The 22,765-nt window shown below is 28.0% G+C and overlaps 1 protein-coding gene across 1 annotated transcript; it reads left to right on the top strand.

Moving 5' to 3' along the window:
* Window positions 1–7,741: 7,741 nt before the first annotated feature.
* On the top strand, window positions 7,742–9,241 carry CTRU02_212469 (transposase; the record flags this gene model as incomplete). Its single annotated transcript, XM_070205845.1, has 2 exons — window positions 7,742–7,888; window positions 7,922–9,241. The coding sequence occupies 2 exons, from the start codon at window positions 7,742–7,744 to the stop codon at window positions 9,239–9,241; spliced, it is 1,467 nt and encodes a 488-aa protein (XP_070060658.1).
* Between the last annotated feature and the right edge of the window lie 13,524 nt (window positions 9,242–22,765).

The following is a 22,765-nucleotide window of genomic DNA, read 5'->3' as shown; positions in this document are numbered from 1 at the left end:
GCTATACTTACTAATAATTACTAATATATTATTTAGTTTAGAGATTTTATAGTCTAGTATCTTATCTATCTATAGTTTAGTATTTCCTTTTAAAATACTTTCCTTATTAGTTATATTAAATATTATATTACTATAGTTATTCTTAGCTTTAAAGTTACTAAGTAAGATATTTATATCCTTTAATAGTTATTTTATAAGGTAACCGATATAGTAGCTTTTAAGGATTTATATTTCTAAATTTCCTTTATTATAAATAAGAAATAATACTAAGGTCGTAAGGTCTACTATATTATAAATCGCTACCTTATATATTAAGTAGAAATACTAAGTCTTGCTTTTATTATTACTATCCCTTAGTAGAAGGCTATATCGTCCCGAGATAAAGACTTAACTCTTCCGTAGAATTATTACTACGTAGGCGTTATCTACGCGCCTAGTAGGTAGCGTCTACCGTTAATACTTAATAAATACTTCTATATTAAATATAAATCGAAACTTAATAATAGACTTATTAAAGTTTATAATAAGACTATATTCCTTATAAAAAAAGATACTAAGTAATAGGTTTGCTTTAAGTATATTAATAACCTTTATTATAATAATAACGTATATATTTACGTCTATCTTACTTATTCTACTAAGGACGTAGAAGTTAAATATTACTTTTTTATAACTTAGAAAGTAGAATCTATAGCGTTTATTTTCCTAAGTTTAATTACTTAAAAAGACGATTTATAAGTAAATTATATAACCTAAGACTTTTTAATTAATATAGTTAAGGCTTCTATATCGATATATACCTTATCTAGTTTGCTATTATCGTCGGCTTTAACGTAAAGTCGAAGGTATATTGTTTTCGAAGGTATACTATGCTTATTCGGTTTCGTCTAAGCATTAATAATTTAGCTTAATACTAACTTTAGTAACTTTCTAATTTTATAGTTTTTTATAGCTATTTTAGCAAAGTCGCTAGGCGGCTTTATCTAAGGCTTTATTTAATACGCCGTTATAACTACTATTACTTCTTTTTATATTTAAGGAGATAGGGGAAGGATTTTTACCTTAAAAATAGTCGCCTTATAAGTATAGAAGGCAATATTACTAGTTTATCTTATATAGGCTATTTTTTCTTCTTATAGTTATACTATTAAAACTTTTATAACGTTTTCGAAGATATATTTATAATCGATAAGGTAATTAATTATATCCTTATCTAATTCGTCTTCTTATACAAACTTAGTATCGTTAGGTAGTTAACTTAGACGGTTATACTAAGCAAATTGCTTTAAGTTTAGGAACTTTTACTATATATTCTAAGGTTTATAATCTTTTTAGTTTTATTATTTCTAGTTAGGTTGCGTTTTCTTTTATTACTATTAAGGCTAGTTATATTATAGCTAAGGAAAATCGTATTTCTTTTAGTTTTTATTATTTTAAGCTAGGTAAAGTTCTCCTTATAAAGCGTTATCCTTACTATTTAAGGTAGTTATATAAAAAACCTTAATTAGGGTTTATAAATATTTTTAAATAACTTTACGTTTTTCCTTAGTAAGTCTAAGATAGCTTTTAACTATATTATTAAGCGTTAGTTTGTAAAGGGATCGTTATAAAGATGGGTTTAAAGCGTTATAAAATATCGTAAGTAGTTATTACTAAGGCGTTAATGATCTTAACTATGCTTTACTATATTTAAAATAGTCTTAAGTAAATAATTAGATATCTTTATTACTACTAATCTTTTCTATAATAAACTTATTAAATACTACTTATTAGATTGCTTTTATCTAGGTTAGCTTAAAGTAGGCTTTTAGTCTCTTCTATAAGCTAAACTATCCCTAAGCTTTATACTAGTTCCTTTCTATAAGCCTAAGGTAATATTCCTATTAGCTAAGTATTTTGCTTCTAAATAGGCTTTACTATTTTCTAAAGACTTCGTCTTAGGTATAAGGATTAACGATCTTAGCTTCGATCGCTAAAAGCTATAGGTTTACGTCTTAGTAGTATAATATCTCTTAGTCGTAGAATATAGGCTTTTTACTATACTTACTATCGGCGTTAGGCTAGAATACTTTATATCGTTACTAAATATTCGTTATAGCTATAAATCTCCTCCTTAGGTTTAGTAGTTCCGATCCCGGCATTACTATACTTAATAGCCTTCTAAACGCGTTTATTAGCATTACCTCGAACTATTACTATATCTAAGAAGGTAGTAAAGTCTAGAAAGATAGAAATCCTATTACTATTAAGTATAGCATCTACCCCTAAGGGGGAAGGTATCTTCTTATACTAGGGGGTATATATTACTATTAAGGATTTTATCCTTAGCTTAATATAAATTATATTCCTTTTAATAAGGTTTTTATAATTTATACCTTTATTTTTAAAAGAATAACCTTAGCTTATAACAGTTTCGTATATTATTATTAATTTAATAATCTTACTTATTAAAAAGTTTATTAAGGTTAGCTTACGGTTATATCCGATACTACTAACTATAGCTTTTAAAAGTCTTTATAATTCCTTTTATATTAGCTATATTTAAGTAATACCTTAAGAGGTTATTACTCTTATTATTAAAGCTATATTAGTAGCGTTATTAACGCTAGTTTAGTAGTTTTATTATTTCTTATAAGTTACTTACTTTTTATAATATCTAACTTTTCTAAGCTTAGTTTTCTAAATTATCCTTAAAAGTCTTAAAGTTCTTAAGTATAAATAATCGCCTTAGTAATACTATTTACTACCTTATTATAATCGTAATTCTCTATCTTCTAGCTATTTTTAAGTTATATTACTAAAGTCTAGGTTTTATTATCGTATCTAACGTCGATTCGGCTAATATTCGTATTCTACGCGATAAACGCTATAATACTTATATATACTTAGAAGGAGTCTAAAATTCTTATTATTTTAGGATTATCAAGATATATCTCCTAATATCGTAGGAAACGTCTCGCTATCTCGTAATAACTATTATTTAACTTTAGGTTATTTACGTAACTTATCGTATAAGTCTACGTTAGCTATATCGAGGTATAGGTTATGATTTTAAGTAAGTAGGCTTATAAGGTATTTCCTTCAAGATTCTTTACGATATATCGTAATTAAATCGAGAGAAAAAATTAATTAAGATTAAGTTATACTACTACTTATTATAATTCTTCCTACTAGTATATAGCTATAATAAGCAAAGGTCGGAACCGTAATAAGAATAAAGATATAAATAGAATAGTATAGAAGTTAAATAAACGGTTATAAAGTAATAAATAATAATAAATTAATAAACGTAAGTATAAGTAGTTAGTCTTCTATTAAGTTAGCTTACTAACGATAATACTATCGAAGGCGTCTTTTATATAGGTATAGCTAGTATATAAGATATTACGTACTCCTAATAACTATTTATAAAACTATAATACTTTTCGTCGTCTTGCTTAATTACTCGAGATTGCTTAGTCTAGTTTTAAGGTTATAGCTTATATATTTTATCGCTTAAAAAGGTTACGATATAAAATACTTAAGCATTATAAGAAGTATAGTAAGTATACTTATTATAATCGTTTTTACGATATTATTAATATTGCCGTCTATACTTATAGGTTTCCTTCTTACTTATATCGTATGTTTTACTAAGTCTTTTAGTAAATCGATTACTAAATAAGTCTAGTTATCTTAAACGTAAAGAGATAGCTAAGGAGGAGGTATTTAAAATAAAAGTTACTACTTTATATAAAGTATAAGTAGAAATAGATAAGTTACTAGCTTATCTTAAAAAGTTATATAGTAAAAAATAGATAGTATTTAAAAAAGGTTAGTTAGTAATAAATAAGCTACTTATAAAGGTAATCTAGGCTTTAAAGTCTTTAAGTCTAAAGTCTTTTATAATAATAAGTTTATAAGTAGATAGTTATATAGACTTAATCGATTAGGATATAGTATTATAAGGTAATAATTTTATAGCTTAGGTTATATTAACCTCTTATTCTTTTAACTATTTTGGTTATTAAGTATTATTCTTTTTATCTTAGCGTTTAATATCTTTCTAATAGTTATATTTCTCTTTAGCTTATATCTTTTTCTTCTTCTTAGTATTTATATAGCTTTTCTAAAGTATTTTTTAAGTATTCTACTAGTTTTTATAAGTTATCTTTGTATCTATATCCTTTCTATTTAATAAAGTATTCCGGTTAGTAGTCCTCCGTTATATAATAGTCTAAGATCTTCTTAACCTTATATTTATTATCGTTAGTATTTACTTTAATATAGTCGCTTATATATAAGCCTTTTAAAGCTAGTTTAAAAAGTAAGATATAAAAGATTAGGTAGTATTTTATAATATCTAGTAGTTTTAATTTATAGTTAACTTTAGAAATTTTCTTAATAATTTCGAAAGGTTTTAGTTTTTTAAAATTAAGTTTATCGCTAGGTTGCTTTGTTTTAATATTACGTCTAAGGAGGTAAGCATTATCTCCTTCCTTAAAAGATAGTCCCTTTATCTTTAAATAATCTATATATTTCTTTATCTGTTATTATACGAATTCTAAATTTTTAATAGGTTTTCTTAGATTTTCTTAAGTTTCTTAATATCTATAATAGCTTTTATCGCTACTAAGCCTTATTAAGGTTCTCTATATATAGTAAGGTTAAATCCGTAGTTAAGAAAGAAAGGTAATTGTTAAATACTTTTTCTTACTATACTATTATATATAAATTATATTATAAGTAATAGTTTAACTTAATTATCTTATTTATAATTAATATAGTATCTTAGATATATTTTTAAAATCTAGTTAATTCTTTTTATTTACTTATTAATTTATAAGTAGAAAAAGATATTAAGTTTATATTTCGCTCTTAGTTACGAGATTAAGGATCTCTAAAACTTAAATATAAAAGTTAATCCTTTATTAGATATAATTTCTTATAATAATCTATATTAGCTAATAATAATCTTAAGGAAGGTATATATTAAGTCTTTAGTTATACTTAACTTTAAGTAAGGTATAAACTAAGTATATTTAGTAAGTTAGTTTATTATAACTAATACGTTATCGTATTTTACCTTAGTAAAGGGTTTTTTTAATTAAAGTAGCTTTATTATAAAGTCTAGTAAAATTAAATATTATAATATAAAAGATATTAGTAAGGGTTATAGTTTTTTATATAGTTTATATCTACTAAGCTTACTTTTAATATAGACTTTATAGTCTTTAATTACTTTAGTTATATCTTTATAAGTTGTTTATTTATTAAAGTATTATCTAATTCTCTTCTAAGTCTTAGTAATACCTTAGTAGCTATATATAAGTATATTATAAATTTCTATAATCTAGTTATAAGTTATCTTTCTAGTTATACTAGTCTTAACCTTTTCGCCGATTATTAAGAGTTTCTATACTAGTATAAGCTTTCCTTTATATTCCTTAAGAATAACTTAAGTTTCTTCTAAAACTAAGACTATAAGGTCTAGTTATTAGCTAAAAGCGTTAGCTTTACTATTTTCTAATCCTTTATAATAAATAATCTTAAAGTTAAATTCTAAAAAGAATTCTAATTATCTAACTTATCGTTTATTAAGTTTTTTAAATATCGTAAAGTATACTAAGTTTTTATAGTCTATATATACCTTAACTTAGTATTTAGTTTTTAAAAGTTATAATCTCTATTCCTTAAAATCTTTTGTTGAAACGGTAGGTAGGAATCTCGTAGATAGTACGATATCCTTATAACAGGGTATTAGAGTAAGGGAACTTGTACTTATGAAGTAGGGCTTTAATAGTAAAGAATGTATAGGCTTATATTGAAGCTGAGTTGGTTGAGGAACTAATAGCTAGCTAAGGGAGAGAATTAGGCTAGTTATATAGTAGTATAACGTCGCCTATAATAGCTAATATAGGAAGCTATAAGCTAGGTTTAGTATACGTAAGTATATACGTCAACTAGCTTATAAAGCAGCTTATAAATCAGACTAGAATCTTCTTTAACTAAATAGACTTTTAGATAAGGTTAAAGAGAGTATTCCATAGGGATCTGAATGTCATATGTTTAAACTAGCAAGCAGCCATTCTTAGCTAGTTACTTTTGTAAGTCCTACTAAGTCTTAGATAAGACTAAATAGGATAAATAAGTAAAATAGAAGTATAATATACTTATACTTCTAACATCTTTTTATAATAAAATCCGAGGCGTCGGTTTCTAGCTTAAAAAGCTTTTCGGGGTTTAGGATTATAATAATAGGTTTTAAGCTAACATAGTCTTTTACTTTCTAAAACGCTTCTTGCTATTTTTCTAACTATTCCTACGGAATATTCTTCTAAGTAAGTTTTATAAAAGGTAATATCGTCTTAGAATAGTTTTTAAAAAACCGTTAGTAAAAGTTAATAAATCCTAAGAACGCTAGGATATCTTTAAGGTTTTCTAGTATTAGCTATTTACTAATAGCTTTAACTTTATTTATTAATATCTTAATTTATCTAAGTATAATAGTAAATCTTAAAAATTCGACTTCCTATTTATAAAATAAGCTTTTATTAGGTTTTATAAGTAGTTTTACTATTTTTAATATTTTAAAAATCTAGTAGACGTATTTTCTATATTCTTTTAGTATTTTCGAAAATATAAGTATATCGTTAAGGTAAATAATAATAGTTTTATCTAGATATTTTTAAAATACTTAGTTAATTATAGTTTAAAAAGTAATAGGTATATTAGTAAGTCTAAATAGTATAATAAAGGTTTTAAATTATCCTCGTCTTATCTTAAAAGCTACTTTCTATTTATCTCTTTTAGCTATCTAGATAAGGTTATAAGCTTTTTTAAAGTCTAAGGCTATAAACTATTAAGTATTATAAAGTAAATCTCTTAATTCCGAAATTAAGAGTAATAAGTAGTAGTTTTTAATAGTAATATCGTTTAATTTTTAATAGTCTACGTATAGTTATTTCTTACTATTTTTCTTTAATATAAAAAGTACTAGATATCTAGCTAGCGATATCGAAAGTTAGATAAATCTTTTAGCTAAGTTTTTATTTAGCTATTTATTAAAAGCGTTTATTTCTTTTTAGTTAAGGGGATATATTTTATTAAAGGTAGGTTTATAACCTTCCTTAAGTTTAATCTTATAATTATATTTACTATATTCTAATAGTCTAGTCTTAAGCTTTAATATAAAAAGCTTATTATAGATCCTATATTTTATAAATATCTTTAATAGTAGGTTTTTTATAACCTTATTAGTTATTATTATAGCTAGTATCTTAATATATATATCTTTCGTCTTAAGGAATAAGCTTAGTCTTATTCCTTATACTATTAGTAATCCGCGTAAAGGCTTTATTAAGCGCTACTTAGGAGCTAGATCGTTATATCTTACTAAGCCTCTTCCTTAATCTATCTAAAGGTTATTCTTTCTTAGCTATAAAATTCTAAAAATAACTTTATATCGTCTTATCTTAGTAATATTAAAAGTAATAAGCTTAGTATAACGTACATGATAAGCGAGTGAGACAGACAAGCGAGTGAGACAGTAAACCGCGACCGTCGCACCTTGACGCGACCGGCACCTTTTCCTCTACAATAAATCATGGAATCAGCTAGTATTGAAAGAAGGTTACAAATTGCCCTTCAAGCAATGAGAAATGACCCAAAACTTAGTGCTCGGGCCGCAGGTGCACTCTATACAGTCAGTCACGCAACATTAAGCCGGCGACTAAAGGGAATAGTCTCACGACGCGACAGCATGCCTAATTCACGGAATTTATCAGATTTAGAAGAGAAGACAATAGTTGAGTATATTCTCGACCTAGATGCGCGATCATTTCCTCCCCGGCTGAGTGGTGTGGAAGAAATGGCCAATCGACTTCTCGCAGAGCGCGACGCGCCTCCAGTTGGGAAGCGCTAGGCTTCTAATTTCGTCAAGCGACAACCACAGCTTAGGACGCGTTTCTTTCGCAAGTATGACTATAAGAGAGCTCAATGCGAAGATCCAGAGGTGATTCGTGGCTGGTTTTCGCTTGTGAAGAATACAATTGCGAAGTATGGTATTGCTGATGCTGATATCTACAACTTTGATAAGACCGGCTTTATGATGGGCGTTATTGCTTCTGGAATGGTTGTTACAAGTGCTGAAAGGCGTTCAAATACGAAGATGACACAGCCTGGCAATAGGGAATGGGTTACAGTTATCCAGGCTATTAATTCCCAAGGGGAGAGCATCCCGCCATACATCATCGTTGCAGGCCAGTATCACCTCTCAAGCTGGTATACAGAAACCTCTCTTCCGGGCGATTGGGCTATTGCAACGTCTGAAAATGGATGGACAACAAACGAGAGAGGTATTGACTGGATCAGACACTTCGACATTTATACAAAACCACGTACGTCTGGGAAATATCGCCTCCTCGTTGTTGATGGTCATGAAAGTCACCACTCCGCAGCCTTCGAGCTCTTTTGTCAAGAAAACAACATTATTACACTGTGCATGCCGGCTCACTCGTCTCATCTACTTCAACCCTTAGATGTTGGTTGTTTTCAGCCGTTAAAGAATGCCTACGGTCGGCAAATTGAGAATAAGATGCGGCGAGGCATAACCCATATCTCGAAGGAAGATTTCTTTGCAGCATTTCACGAAGCTTTTAAGCAGTCTTTTACGAGGAAAAATATCCAGGGAGGTTTCCGAGGAGCTGGACTTGTCCCTTTGAATGCAGAAAGTGTTCTCTCAAAGCTGGATGTAAAGTTCCGAACGCCAACGCCTGAGGAGGGGGTCCCTCAGACACCAGACCCTTGGATCTCTAGGACGCCGAGCAACCCAAGCGAAGCAAGATCACAGTCTACTTTTATTAAGAGTCGAATCTCACGCCACCGAAGCAGCTCTCCAGCATCAATTTATAGTGCTGTGAGTAAGCTAGCCAGAGGGACAGAAGGACTAGGGCATCGGGTAGCATTACTAGAGTCAGAGGTTCAAATCCTTCGAGAGGAGAATGCAATATTAAGTCGGCGTCGAAGGGCTAAGAAAACACGTCTACAGAAAGGAGGAAGTCTTACTATATCTACTGGAGAGGATATACAGTCGCAAAGAGAGGCAGACACGCAACTACAAGAGGAAACGCGACGGAGTAGTGGTCGCAAAGTGAGGTCTGAGACGACTCATCGTCGGTGTGGCGTATGCGGGAATACAGGCCATAACGCGAGAACATGTCAATTTATTGAGGAAACATCCGAAGAACAGGAATCCGAGTAGTATTAATCAATCTAAGATTTCTTGTTATAGATTTCGATATTATTGTCGCGAAGGTCTGGTTTACTGTCTCACTCGCTTGTCTGTCTCACTCGCTTATCATGTACGTTAGCTATAGTAAATTAAAAAGAGTTATACTATCTCCGAATTAATAATACTTCCGCTATATTCGACTTATTTCCCTTCTATATTATTTAATAAGTATAAATACTATTTCTTATTCTATAGTATTTCTTTTTCTTATATTATTCTTAGAGATATAAAATTCCCTTAGGCTTTTAAGTCTATTAAAGCCTTTATAATATAACCTCTTAGGTTTATTATGATTTTAAAGTATATATTATCTTCTACGGTTATATATAAAGACTTTTCCTTAAAGCTTATCTTTTATCCTTCTAAAAATAGCTTTATTTATTTTTTAATAACTTCTTTCCTTTACGTTTATTTCTATATAAGATAGTAAGATTAGGTATCTTTTTACTTAGTTACTAAGATATTCTCTATACTTTAGATTTATCTTTATATTATACTTTATAAGTATCTTAGTTATACTTTTCTTATAATATCGACTTATCTAGTTAATATCTTATAAAGTATTTTAGGTTTAGTATAAAAATAGCGATTCCTTTACGCTTTTTAAATCTAACTATATCTTATATAGGTAGTCTTTTTTCTATATATACCTAAGTAATTAGTTTATTATTTTATTATCTAAGGTAGAACTTATACTTATATTTATTAGCTTAATATTTAAAGTATTTATTAGTAATATATTATATTTAAAATACTTTATAATATTTTTCGTTTTTAACCTTAAGTAGTAAATAGTTATTTATCTTAGCGATTTCTTTAAAAAATAAGTCTTTATATCTTTCTAAGGTTTTAAAAAAGTATATTTATTAGTTATTATCGTAAGGTTTAACTTCTTAATATTTTAAGACTTTTATAAGATACTTAATCTTATCTTATTATTTAGTATCCTTATTAAAGCTAATATTATCTATACTAACGACTTCTTAGTTACTAACGTCGATATAATCGCTTTCTATTTATATATTCTTCTAAGCTATATCCTAGGGTTTGTTAGAATCGTAAAAGGTATCTAAATCTTTAATACTAAAGTACTATTATTTAGCGATTTTCTTTAATTTTTCTTCCTATTCTAAGTCGTATTTATTAATTTCTTCTTCCTTAATTTCGTTTATTTCCTCGAGTTCCTAGTTAATCTTATAAATTTGTTTAAAATCGTCTTAGGTACTAATCCTTCTTTTAATCTAGGCGTCTAACGCTTTAGTCTATAGTTACTAAGTTAGATTACTTAGTTTTTCTTAAGCTTATTATTAGTAAGCGTCTTATCCTTATTATAATTAAGCGATTTATTACTTATTATCTTAGTATATTAAGCTTATATTAAGTTACTAGTTTTAGAATATCTTATTAAGCTACTTAACTACTTTATATCCTAGTTTACTAGCGATTACTAAGGTATAGCTATCCTCTACGATCTTATTATTATTTAGTATAAACTAAGTAGTCTTATACTTAAGTACGTATTATCTATAAAGGTCTCTTTATAGTTATGTTTATTTATTTTGTTTCTTCGTAAGGTATTAAGTAACCTTATTATCTAAAACGGTCGATCGAGTTCCTAATCCTATAGCTTTATTTAGCTATTTAATAGCTTACTTATTTTCTTCTTCTAATTATTAAATTTCTTTTAAAGTAAATAAGTTAGGTATCGTAACTAGGTTTATTTAAGTATAATTAATAAGTTACTAACTATCTTATAATAGTCTAAGGTATTATATAATTATCTTATTTATAAAGGCTTAGTTAAGCTTAATAGTAATCCTCCTTTATTCTTTATAGTTTAGGGGTTATCTATTCTTATTATAAAAGCTAGTATCTTATTTATTTACTATTATAAAGGTTTTACTATCTATTTTAGTAGTATTATATCTAAAGCATTTAGAAGGGTTTTTAAAGTATTATCTACTATTTTCCTTAGCTTTTTTATAATCGTTACAAAGGTTATTAAAATAGTTAGTTTATTTTTTATCGCTATAGTCTTATAGTTTTTATATTATATTAACTTATTATAATAATCCTTAGATCTTTTTAAGTTATCTATAGTCTTTAGCTATATATCTAAGTTTATTATAATTATAATACTTAAAGTTCTTTTAATACTAAGGTTTCTAGCTTCCTTAGTTATCTTTATTAGTAATACTAAGGTTTATAAGTTTATTATAATATCTATATATAGTACTTTTCTACTAATTTTACTAATTACGGTTTTTATTATGCTAATAGAATTTCTTCTAAGCTTACTATTAGTATTTCTTAGTTAAATTAGTAAGTTATCGTCTCTTGCTTTTTTCTCTCCTTTATTTATAAAGTCGATTATTAATCTTAATAGTAAGTTTAGTATAGCTAAGAAAGTCTATTAGTTTATCTAACTTTATAATCTCGTCCTTAACTTCGTTTTTAAATCCTAAATAGAAGATAAATATCTTAGACTTATTAGTTATATCTAGAATAGTATAAAAGTATCGGAATTTAGCTAAGTAATAAATTACTAACTTAGTTTGCTTAAGGTTATTAAGTTCCCTTTCTACTTTACTACGTTTATCTAGATCTTAGAATAAGGATTTAAGTATATACTTAAATCCTTTAAAGCTATTAAAGATATTATAAGTCTCTATATTATAATCTTCTAAGGTTTTATTCTATTAGTAATTATCTAGAAATAGCTTAAACTATTAAAATACTTTTCTATTTAAAAAGGTTAAAGTATATAAGACTTTTTTAAACTTATTCCTAAAGTTAAAGCGATAAAAGTTATAATAGTTCTTAAGTTAAATTAAGAATCTTTTAAGTTTGCTAAGAATACCGTTATACTTACTTAAGGTATTAAAATGAAGTTTCTCTCGTCTATTTATAAGGGTTTAGATAATACTAGCAATACCTTATAAAGTATAATTCTAGTTTAGGAGTTCCTAGTTATGTCTTTTAAGGTTTTAGATAGTAGCTTAAAGTTACTTAAAGACTATAGCGTTAGAATTAAATATTTCCTAAAGTTTTCTAACGTTATAGTTATTCTTATAAACCTAACGCTAAAGTTCTTTATTATTATTATCTTCTTCTTTTTTAGATTCTTCTTCTATATCGTTTATCTCTTCTTCCCTAAGTTCCTAAGTAAGGTTTTTAGCTAATGCTTTTCCTTTAGAAGAATTAAGAGAAATAGTAAAAGTCTTAGTAATACTAGATAAAGATATCTTATCGAAAGTATTATTTATTAGTCTTATAAAGTTAACTTACTAAATAAAAGTAATTAAAGTATTATAGCTAGCTAGTAATAGTAAGGTTTTTATTAATAGAAGTTAAGGCTATAATATTAATAATAAGTCTTACGTCGTATATAAGTAGGTTATATTAGTAGATCGAAAGTTAAAGTAAAGTAATTAGTCTTATACTAAGTAATAAGTTAAAGTAATATTATAGACTATAAGCTAAACTAAAAGTTATTAAGGATAAATTATAAGTTAATTACTAAAGAACTATTTAAAAAGCCTTAAGTAAGTACTTAAGTCTTAATCTATATATACGTCCTAAAGTAAGTATTCTAAGTAGCTTTAGTAAACGCTTACCTTACTTATTATAAGCGCTTACTTCCCTTAGCATAAGTACTTACTAATCCTTATTAGTACTTACTTCCTTATCGTTACGTAATCTATATAATAGTTCTTTCGTTCTAGTAGTAACCTGTTATTTCCTATATATCTTATATATATCTAACGGCGTAGCCGCTAGCCTAAGTAGGTCTATTAACCCTTTGTTAGGCATAACGAATAGGTCGTAATAATTGCCTTAAAAGGCTTAAAGACTACTTAGTCTAGAGGTTAGAAAACGTAGGATATATATAGTAGTAGGAAAAGGAGATATATCTTATATTTATAATAAAGATATATAAATTCTATTATTTTATAACTATTATAACCGTCTAGGATTAATAGTCTTTGCTTAGAAGGATAATTAAGCTTAGTTAGAAGGATAAAGATGCTTTTAAGCTATTCTATAGCTATAAAGTCTAAAGTCTAGCTATTCTTAGTTATTATAAACTTCTAACTATTATAAATATTACGTTTATAGATATTAAGAGGAAACTATTATTATTAAACCGATTTCCCTCGATAAATAATAAGTAGAGAAAACGCTTAACTAGTTGTAGAGACATACTTAAGCATAGTTATCTAAGCCTAAGACCTAGGCTGTTTTTTTCGTATTGATAAGCTTTCTAATAATCCTAGTACTAAGCTATTTAATCCTCTACCTTCTAGGATACTAGTTTTATCTATATTATAGCGATGATATAGTTTAATTGCTTTGATCTCTAGAAAGGCAAGTTATTAAAACTATTACCTAATTATATTAGTTAAGGCCTTATTAATACGCTTAGAATCGATAGCTTTAGCTTTATAAACCTTAATTAATAGATTTCTCTTAATAAAAGATTAAATCTAGTTTCTCCTAAGTAGTTAGATAGTGCTTTTAATATCTAGGATTTGCTAGGCGAATTCCTTAAGTTATTAATATGTTAGCGGCAGCCCTAACGCCGCCTAGATACGTACCTATTTAGCTAAGTAACTTTCCTATACTAGAGATATATTACGACCCGTTCGTTATGCCTAATAGAAGGTTAATAAATCTACCTAGGTTAGCAGCTAGAATAAGGCATTTATATATAAGACACGGGATAAAGTAATAAAGGAACTTCGGAAGGGAAGAACTATTATATAAGTTACGTAGAGATAAGATAATATAATAAGCGCCTAGCTAAAGAAGTAAGCGCTTATCCTTAGTAATAAATACTTATCGTATATAATAAGCGCTTATCAAGATCTATTACGTAATTATTAAAGACTTATATATAGATTAGGACTTAAGCTCTATTTAAAACCTTTTAGATAGTTTTTTAGTAATTAACTTATAATTTATCCTTAATAACTTTTAGCTTAGCTTATAGTTTATAATATTACTATACCTCGTTACTTAGTATAAGACTAATTACCTTACCCTAACCTTCGATCTACTAGTACGATATACCTATATACGACGTAAGACTTATTATTAATATCGTAGCCTTAACTTCTATTAGTAGAAACCTTACTATTACTAGCTAGCCGTAATACTTTAATTACTCCTATTTAGTAAGTTAACCTTACGAAACTAATAAATAGTACCTTCGATAAGATATCTTTATCTAGTATTGCTAAAACTCCTACTACTTCTCCTAACTCTTCTAAAGGGAAGGCACTTGTTAAAAACCTTGCTTAGGAACTTAGAGAAGAAGAAATAAAAGACGTAGAAGAAGAATCTAAAGAAGAAGAAGATAATAGTAATAAAGAACTTTAGCGTTAGGTTTATAAGAATAACCGTAATGTTAAGAGACTTTAGGAAATATTTAATTCGAACGCTATAATCCTTAAGTAACTCTAAGCTACTATCTAGAACCTTAAAGGATATAACTAAGAACTCTTAAACTAAAACTATACCTTATAAGGTACTACTAATATTATCTAAACCCTTATAAATAGACGAAAGAAGCTTCGTTTTAATACCTTAAGTAAGTATAATAGTACTCTTAGCAAACTTAAGGGATTCCTAATTTAACTTAAGAATTACTATAACTTTTACTATTCTAACTTTAGAAACAAGTCTAAGAAAGTTTTATATACTTCGACCCTCCTAGACGGGAAAGCCGTTTAGTAGTTCGAACCGTTTTTAGAAAATTACTGGCAAAACGAAACGTTAGAAGACTATAATACGGAGACCCGTAATATTTTCGATAGCTTCGAAGAATTTAAGCATATACTTAAATCCCTATTCTAAAACCTAGATAAACATAGCAAGGTAGAAAAGGAACTTAACAACCTTAGACAAACTAAGTTAGCAATTTACTATGCTACCGAGTTTTAACGTTTCTACGCTACCTTAGATATAACTAATAAGTCTAAGATATTTATCTTCTACTTAAGACTTAAAAATAAGGTTAAAGACAAGATCGTTAAGTTAGACAAACTAGAAGACTTTCTTAGCTATACTAAACTTGCTATTAAGATAGATAACCGACTTTATAAGTAAAGAAGAGAAAAAAGCGAAAGACGATAACCTACTAACTCGGCTAAGAAATACTAATAGCAACCTTAGAAGAAGTTTTATTAATATAATAAAAACCGCTTTTAGTAGAATTAATAGCGAAATACTACTTATAGACATTATAGCAGCCTTATAAACCTAAGCGTTACTAATAAGGATAACCGATAGAACTAGAAACCTTAATAAAAGAAGGAATTTAAGTATTATAACTATAATAAACCTAAGCATATAGCTAAAAACTATAAACAACCTAAACGGATTTAAAGACCGCTGCGACAAGCTAGCGTAATATAAAAATAATAAGATTATAATAGTAAAAAATAAACTAACTATTTTAACAACCTCTATAACGACTATAAGGAAGCTAAAGAAAATAGTAGATAGTATCTTAAAAACCCTTCTAGATAATCTAGATACGATACTATTAGGATAAATAACAAAATTCTCGTAATAGTAGACTAACAAGATATTAGCTTCTTTAATAATAATAACTAACCCCTAGACTAGTATAAATAAGAAGAAGTTATTAACAAACTTAATAAAGCCTTTATAAATAGAATAATCGTAAATTACCCCGGACTATTTTAAGATAGTTAACGACTTACTAACTATACCTAAGTTAACTAAGTTATAATTCCTAACTCTTTTACCCTGGAAGAAATTTAATAACTAGAAAACGAAAATAATTAAGCTATTTAACGACTTAACAAAGCTATAAAAGCAAGGACCTAAGCAACTATTCTAAATAATAAGGTTACCTTATACTTTATAAAAAAACGAAACGAACGCGTCTTACTATAAGGTAATACGTATAAACAATATATACTTAAGTATAAAACTACCTAGTTTATACCTAGAGACGATAGAGATATAAAGAATACCTATACCTTAGTAATCGCTAGTAAGATAAAACGAAAAATAATTAAGCAACTTGATAAGATATTTTAAAACTAGCGACTAGACGTAAGCTTGATATATTAAGATAATAAGCGATAGATCGCCTAACTATAGTAAGGACGAGACGCTTGCTAATAACAAGCCTAACAAAACCTAAGTAACCTTACTTAGTAATAACAGACTAAAGCGCTAGACGCCTAGATTAAACGACGAATTAGTACTCGAGATAACCCCGAATAAATCTATAGGATTAACTAGAAGCTTAAGGAAATAAACGAAATTAAGGAAGAAGAAATTAATAAATATAACCTTAAAAGGAAATAATAGCTTTAAAAAATTACTTAGTATTAGTACTTCGGGATAAGTAAATCCCCTTACTAATCTAAAAAACCTAACTAGATCGAAGACGACTATATAGATATAACCTTATAAGACGTAGTTAGTATTAATAATACTAGTTCCGAAGAAGACTAAGAACGATAAGACAAGATCTAATACTTAATAGAAATCCTTTAATACTAAGAAATTAATCCTTATAATAATAACTAATAACTATATTTCTTCGGGATACTAGCTAAGAAGATAAAAACATACTTTAAATCTTCTATCTAAGCTAATAACTACCTAATCCTTAACCTAAAAGCTAAGAAATATTATAACTTATTTTAAAGATAATATATTATTAATAGCTATAAGCTATACGTCGTTAATAAATACAAATATAAATTCTACCTACGTAGATAAAGTATTAAGCTTATTACGTAAGTCTATACTAAAGTTAAACTACCTATATAGGATTTAGTAAGATATAAAAAGAAAGAAGGTATCGTTATCTTTATACCTAATTATAAATACTTAATAAGATGCTAACACGATAGGATAATATCGTAAGAAGAATATATTCGGGATATTTATAAGGTATACTACGAGGATAAATCTAAAGCATAGAGACTATCATAACAACCTAGTAGACTATCTAAAGAAATACCTAACCTTGCTATCTTACGAAAAAATAAACGTAAGGGAAAGAAATTATTAAAAAATAAGCAAAGCTATTTTTAAAAGGATAAGAGATAGGCTTTAGAAAAAAGTCCCTATATATAACTATAGCAAACGATATATATCTTAAGATTATAATAAACTTAAGAGGTTATATTACGGAGGTTTTAATCGACTCGAAAGCCTAAGGAAACTTTATATCCTTATAAATAATATAAGAAAGAGAAATACTATAAGATAAGAAACGGAACCCTTACCTTTTAAATATAGTAGAAGGGAAAAAAGTTAAGTATAGCGGAGGTATTATTAATTCGGAGACCGCGCTACTCCTTTTGATTTACTATAGCTATTAAAAATATATTATGCTTAATATTACTAAGATAAGACGATACGAAGTTATCTTTAAAATCCTATAGCTAAGAAAGAATAACCCCCGGATAGACTAAGGAAAAAGCCTAATTATATACGATAATCTAGCCCCTAAGTAGCGCTTATAAAAGCCCTTACGCGGATTACTAATAGTATAAGGAACTAGACTAAGCTTATTCCTTAAAACGAAAGACATACGTACTAAGACGCTAGCTACGATAGCTATTAACAAAGTTATAAAAGACCTATTATCGAAGATACTTATTAAATATAAGATATATAGTAAGCTTTTTATATTAAAGCTCGAGACTAGACTATTAGAATATAGTAGATACAATTATAAAATTAAACTTAAGGAAAGTTATAAACCTACTTTTAATAAAATCTACCCCCTTAACTAAGAAGAGATAAACGCTTTCGACGAATAGCTAGATAAAAACCTAGCTAAAAGATTTATCTAACCTTCGATATTACTAGCCGGATACCTAGTACTTTTTATATTAAAGAAAAATAGTAAGAAACGACTATATATAGATTACCGGAAATTAAACGATATTATTATTAAAAACTACTACTTATTACCTTTAATCTCGGAACTATAAAACCTACTTTATAACGCTTAATAGTTTACTACCTTAGACCTTAAAAAAGCTTATAATCTTATCCGAATAGCTAAAGGAGACGAATAAAAAGTAGCTTTTAAGACAAGGCAAGGATAATTTAAGACTTTCGTTATGCCGTTTAGACTTATTAATATACCTACTACTTTCTAAACTATAATTAACTATATACTTAGGGAATACCTAGACAAGATAGTTATTATCTACCTTGATAACATACTTATATTCTTAAAGATACTTAAAAAATATAAATAATACGTCTATTAGATCCTTAAAATACTAAAAGTAGCTAAACTACTTATAAAACTAGATAAAAGCCTTTTCTATAAATAAGAAGTCAAGTTCTTAAGATTTACTATCATACCTAGACAAATCAAGATGTTAGTAAACAAGGTTAAAGCTATTAAGGATTAGCTTATGTTAGAAAACCTTAAAGACATCCTAGCATTCTTAGGATTTATTAACTTCTACCGAAGATTCCTTAAAAACTATTCTAAGACAATATTACCCCTTACTAAGCTTATATAGAAAGACGTTTTATAGGAATAGTTAGGAAAATAATAAGAAGTATTCTAAAAGGTAAAAGACTATATTAGCTTAAAACCTATTATTATAATCCTAAACCCTAAGAAACCTTTCGAATTAGAAACCGATACTTCGGATTCTGCTATAGGAAGATAACTTAAGTAACAAGATAAAGACGGTATTCTATACCTATATACCTTTTACTTTCGGAAACTTTTAAAACCAAAGCTTAATTACTAAATTCATAATAAAGAACTTATAGCAATTATCAAAGCATTTAAAGAATAGAGACTATAACTTTCAAAAACTAAGTATTAAGTCAAGGTCTATACCGACTATAAAAACCTAGCATATTTTATAATATCTAAAGAACTTAATAAGCGATAAATACGATAGTTAGAATTTCTATTAGAATTTAACTTTAAAATTATCTATCGTAAAAGATTAGAAAATAGTAAAGCTAATACTTTTAGCCGACGACTAGACCTTATAATCCTAGTCTTAGAAAAAACTTAAGTTATTTTTAAAAAATACGACGGAAGACTTATACTAATATAGAAACTCTTAATAATTAGTAAAAAAGTTAAGACTAATACGACTAGAAAAATAACTTACGACTAGATTATAGAAATCTATACTATACTTATATATAGCTACTAAGGTATTACTAAAACCTAGAAGAAAATTAAATAATATTACGATAAATAAGTTACTTATAAAGATATAGCCGAAGTAATTAAGGATTATAAAGTCTATGCTAAAAGCAAGCCTAGTAGATATAAACTATATAGAGAATTATAGCTACTACCAATACCTCCTATACTATAGCATTCGATTTTACTAGACTTTATAATTAAGCTATTATTATTAAAAAAACTACTTACTAAGGTAAAATACGATAGCATACTAATTATAGTAAAGCGACTTACTAAATACGCTTATTTTATACCTTACTTAGAATTAAGCATAGCTAAAGATTTAGTATATACCTTTTTTAAAATTATCGTTAGCTAATATAGACTATTATAGGAAATTATATCTAATAGAAGATCTATCTTTATATCTAAGTTTTAGAGATCCTTAATCTCGTAACTAAGAGCGAAGTATAAACTTAATACTGCTTTCTATCTACAAACCGATAGATAAATAGAAAGAATTAATTAGATTTTAGAAATATATCTTAAATACTATATTAACTATAAATAAGATAATTAGGTTAAGTTACTACCTATAGCATAATTTGCATATAATAGCGCGGTAGGAGAAAGTACTTAGGAATTACCTTTCTTTCTTAACTATAGATTTAACCTTATTATATACGGAGAACCTCGATAAGGTTTAGTAACGATAAAAGCTATTATAAATATTAAAAAACTTAAGAAAATCTAAGAAAACCTACTAAAAGACTTAGAATTCGTACGATAACGAATAAAAAAACATATAAACCGTTTAAAGATAAAGGGACTATCTTTTAAAGAGGGAGATAATACTTCCCTCCTTAAACGTAATATTAAAACGAAACGACTTAGTAATAAACTTAACTTTAAGAAACTAAGACCTTTTAAAATTACTAAGAGAATTTCTAAAGTTAACTATAAGTTAAAACTATTAGAAACTATAAAATATTACCTAGTCTTCTATATCTTACTTCTTAAATTAGTATTAAAAGGTTTATATATAAGCAACTATATCGAAGTAGATACTAACGATACTAAGTATAAAGTTAAGAAAGTTCTAGACTACTATATAATAAAAGACTATTAACTAGAATACTTTGTTAAATAGAAAGGCTATAGATATAAAGATAATTTATAAGAACTAGTAGAATACTTAAAAAATACTCTAGAAAAACTATGCGAATATTAAGAAGAGGAAAAATATATAGCCTAAGGAAGAACGAAAGTATTAAAAAGATACGAAGTACTAAGACGATAAAGGAGACGTTTAGTAGTTAAGATAGTTAAAAGAATAAAGGGTTAAAAACTATAAAAACCTAACTACTAGCCGTACTAAAACCTAAAGACGCTAAAACATCGGGAAGTCTAACGCTAGACTAGTTAATAATATCGGATACCTTTAAGGCATAAAGGTTATTTATAGCGACTGTCTTAAAAGAACCTACCTCCTCGACTTCTAACTAATCCTACCTTTTTAAAAATAATATTTACTTCTACTTTCGAATACGCTCTACCTTTGCGAAAGCTTTATTTACGTTAGCTTACGCTTTTTATAACGCCTTTATTCTTTTTATAAATAACGCTTTAGATATCTACTCTTCGCAATCTAAGCGACTTAATTTATCTAACAATCTTTTAACTAAAGAAAAATTTAATAATACTAACGAGAATAAGGAATAGTTACGAACTTACGACTATAAATCGCATCCTCCTTAGCGTTATAATTACGCTTCGTCTTACCTATATAAACATACTTGCTATAAATAGACAAGCTTACTAGCAAGCGATAACGAAAGCTATTTAACCGATAATAAGAATAAGGCATAATAGCGTTATAACCTTTATAGATAATTCTAAATATATAGCGAAGATAGCGTAAATAAGTAGCGCTACGTATAGGAGTTTCTTCTAATATCTTATTAGTAAAAGAAAGAGAGAAATATAGAAACTAATAGATCTAGTAAAACAACCTACTTATGTTAAGTCTAGAAGCTAGACCTTCTAGGGGAGACCTAATATTACAACCCGTTCGTTATGCCTAACAAAGGGTTAACAAACCTACCTAGGTTAGTAGCTAGAACAAGGCATTTATATATAAGATACGGGATAAGGTAATAAAGGAACTTCGGAAGGGAAGAACTATCATATAGGTTATATAGAGATAAGATAATATAATAAGCGCCTAGCTAAGGAAGTAAGCGCTTACCCTTAGTAATAAATGCTTATCGTATACGACAAGCGCTTATTAAGATCTATTATACGATTATTAAGGACTTATATATAGATCAGGACTTAAGCTCTGCTTAAGACCTTTTAGATAGTTCTTTAGCAATCAACTTGTAATTCATCCTCGATAACTTTCAGCTTAGCTCATAGTTTATAATATTACTATACCTCGTTACCTAGTATAAGACTAATCACCTTACCCTAACCCTCGATCTACTAGTACGACATACCTATATACGACGCAAGACCTATTGTTAGTATCGTAGCCTCAACTTCTATTAGCAGAAACCCTACTGTTACTAGCTAGCCGTAACAAGATAGCTTCTAGAAGCTAGAAAAAGCTAAGTTTCTTGCTTATAAACCCTTTAATCGAGACTAGAGGGTTAAAGGTAGAATTCTAGCACTATAAGCTGCCTTCCGGACACTCTACCTACTTGCAATTATATTAAGGTGTTACGGTCAGCTATCCGACAGTAGGGTCTGCTAACAGAAGTTGGGGATTGACGCTAGTAAACAGTATTGTCGTGTCGTAAGTCTGGTTCGTAGGTCGTAGGCTGTGTCGTAGATCGGTAGTCAGAGGCTAAGGTGATCAATCTTAGGCTCAACAAGTATTCGCAGTGAAGGTAAGCTAAAAGTATCCTGAGGATGAATACAAAGTTGATTGCTGAAGAGCTATGGAAGTCTGACTATGAGTCGAGCTCAGGTCATACTATATACAAGTCCGAACAGTACCCTTTGTTTGTTTTACCGTTCCTGATCCTGACGGGGTCCGTTCCTCGTTCATACGGATCCCGTATGTGCCAAGGACGGACTCCGTATTCTTGGCGTACGGATCTAATCTCTTATCTTATCGTCACGTGACTTGCACCATAGTTCTTCCGTTCCCGAGTGAGTCCCTGTTGTTCCCGTGATCCTGCAGTACAAATGTCCTGTTCTAGCCGCCCGACGCCCAAGTGGGTCGTTCAGCTGTTATCCTTGTTTACGGGTCGTAACATAAGGGCTTGATTAACTTCTGCTTCTATATACTAGCCTATTAAGCATATAAGAGTAATTAT

Source organism: Colletotrichum truncatum (assembly GCF_014235925.2).
Source record: "Colletotrichum truncatum strain CMES1059 chromosome Unknown Contig_0008, whole genome shotgun sequence".
Taxonomy (NCBI): Eukaryota; Fungi; Ascomycota; class Sordariomycetes; order Glomerellales; family Glomerellaceae; genus Colletotrichum; species Colletotrichum truncatum.
The sequence above is the reverse complement of the archived record's forward strand: the minus strand, read 5'-3'. Positions and strand labels throughout refer to the sequence as shown.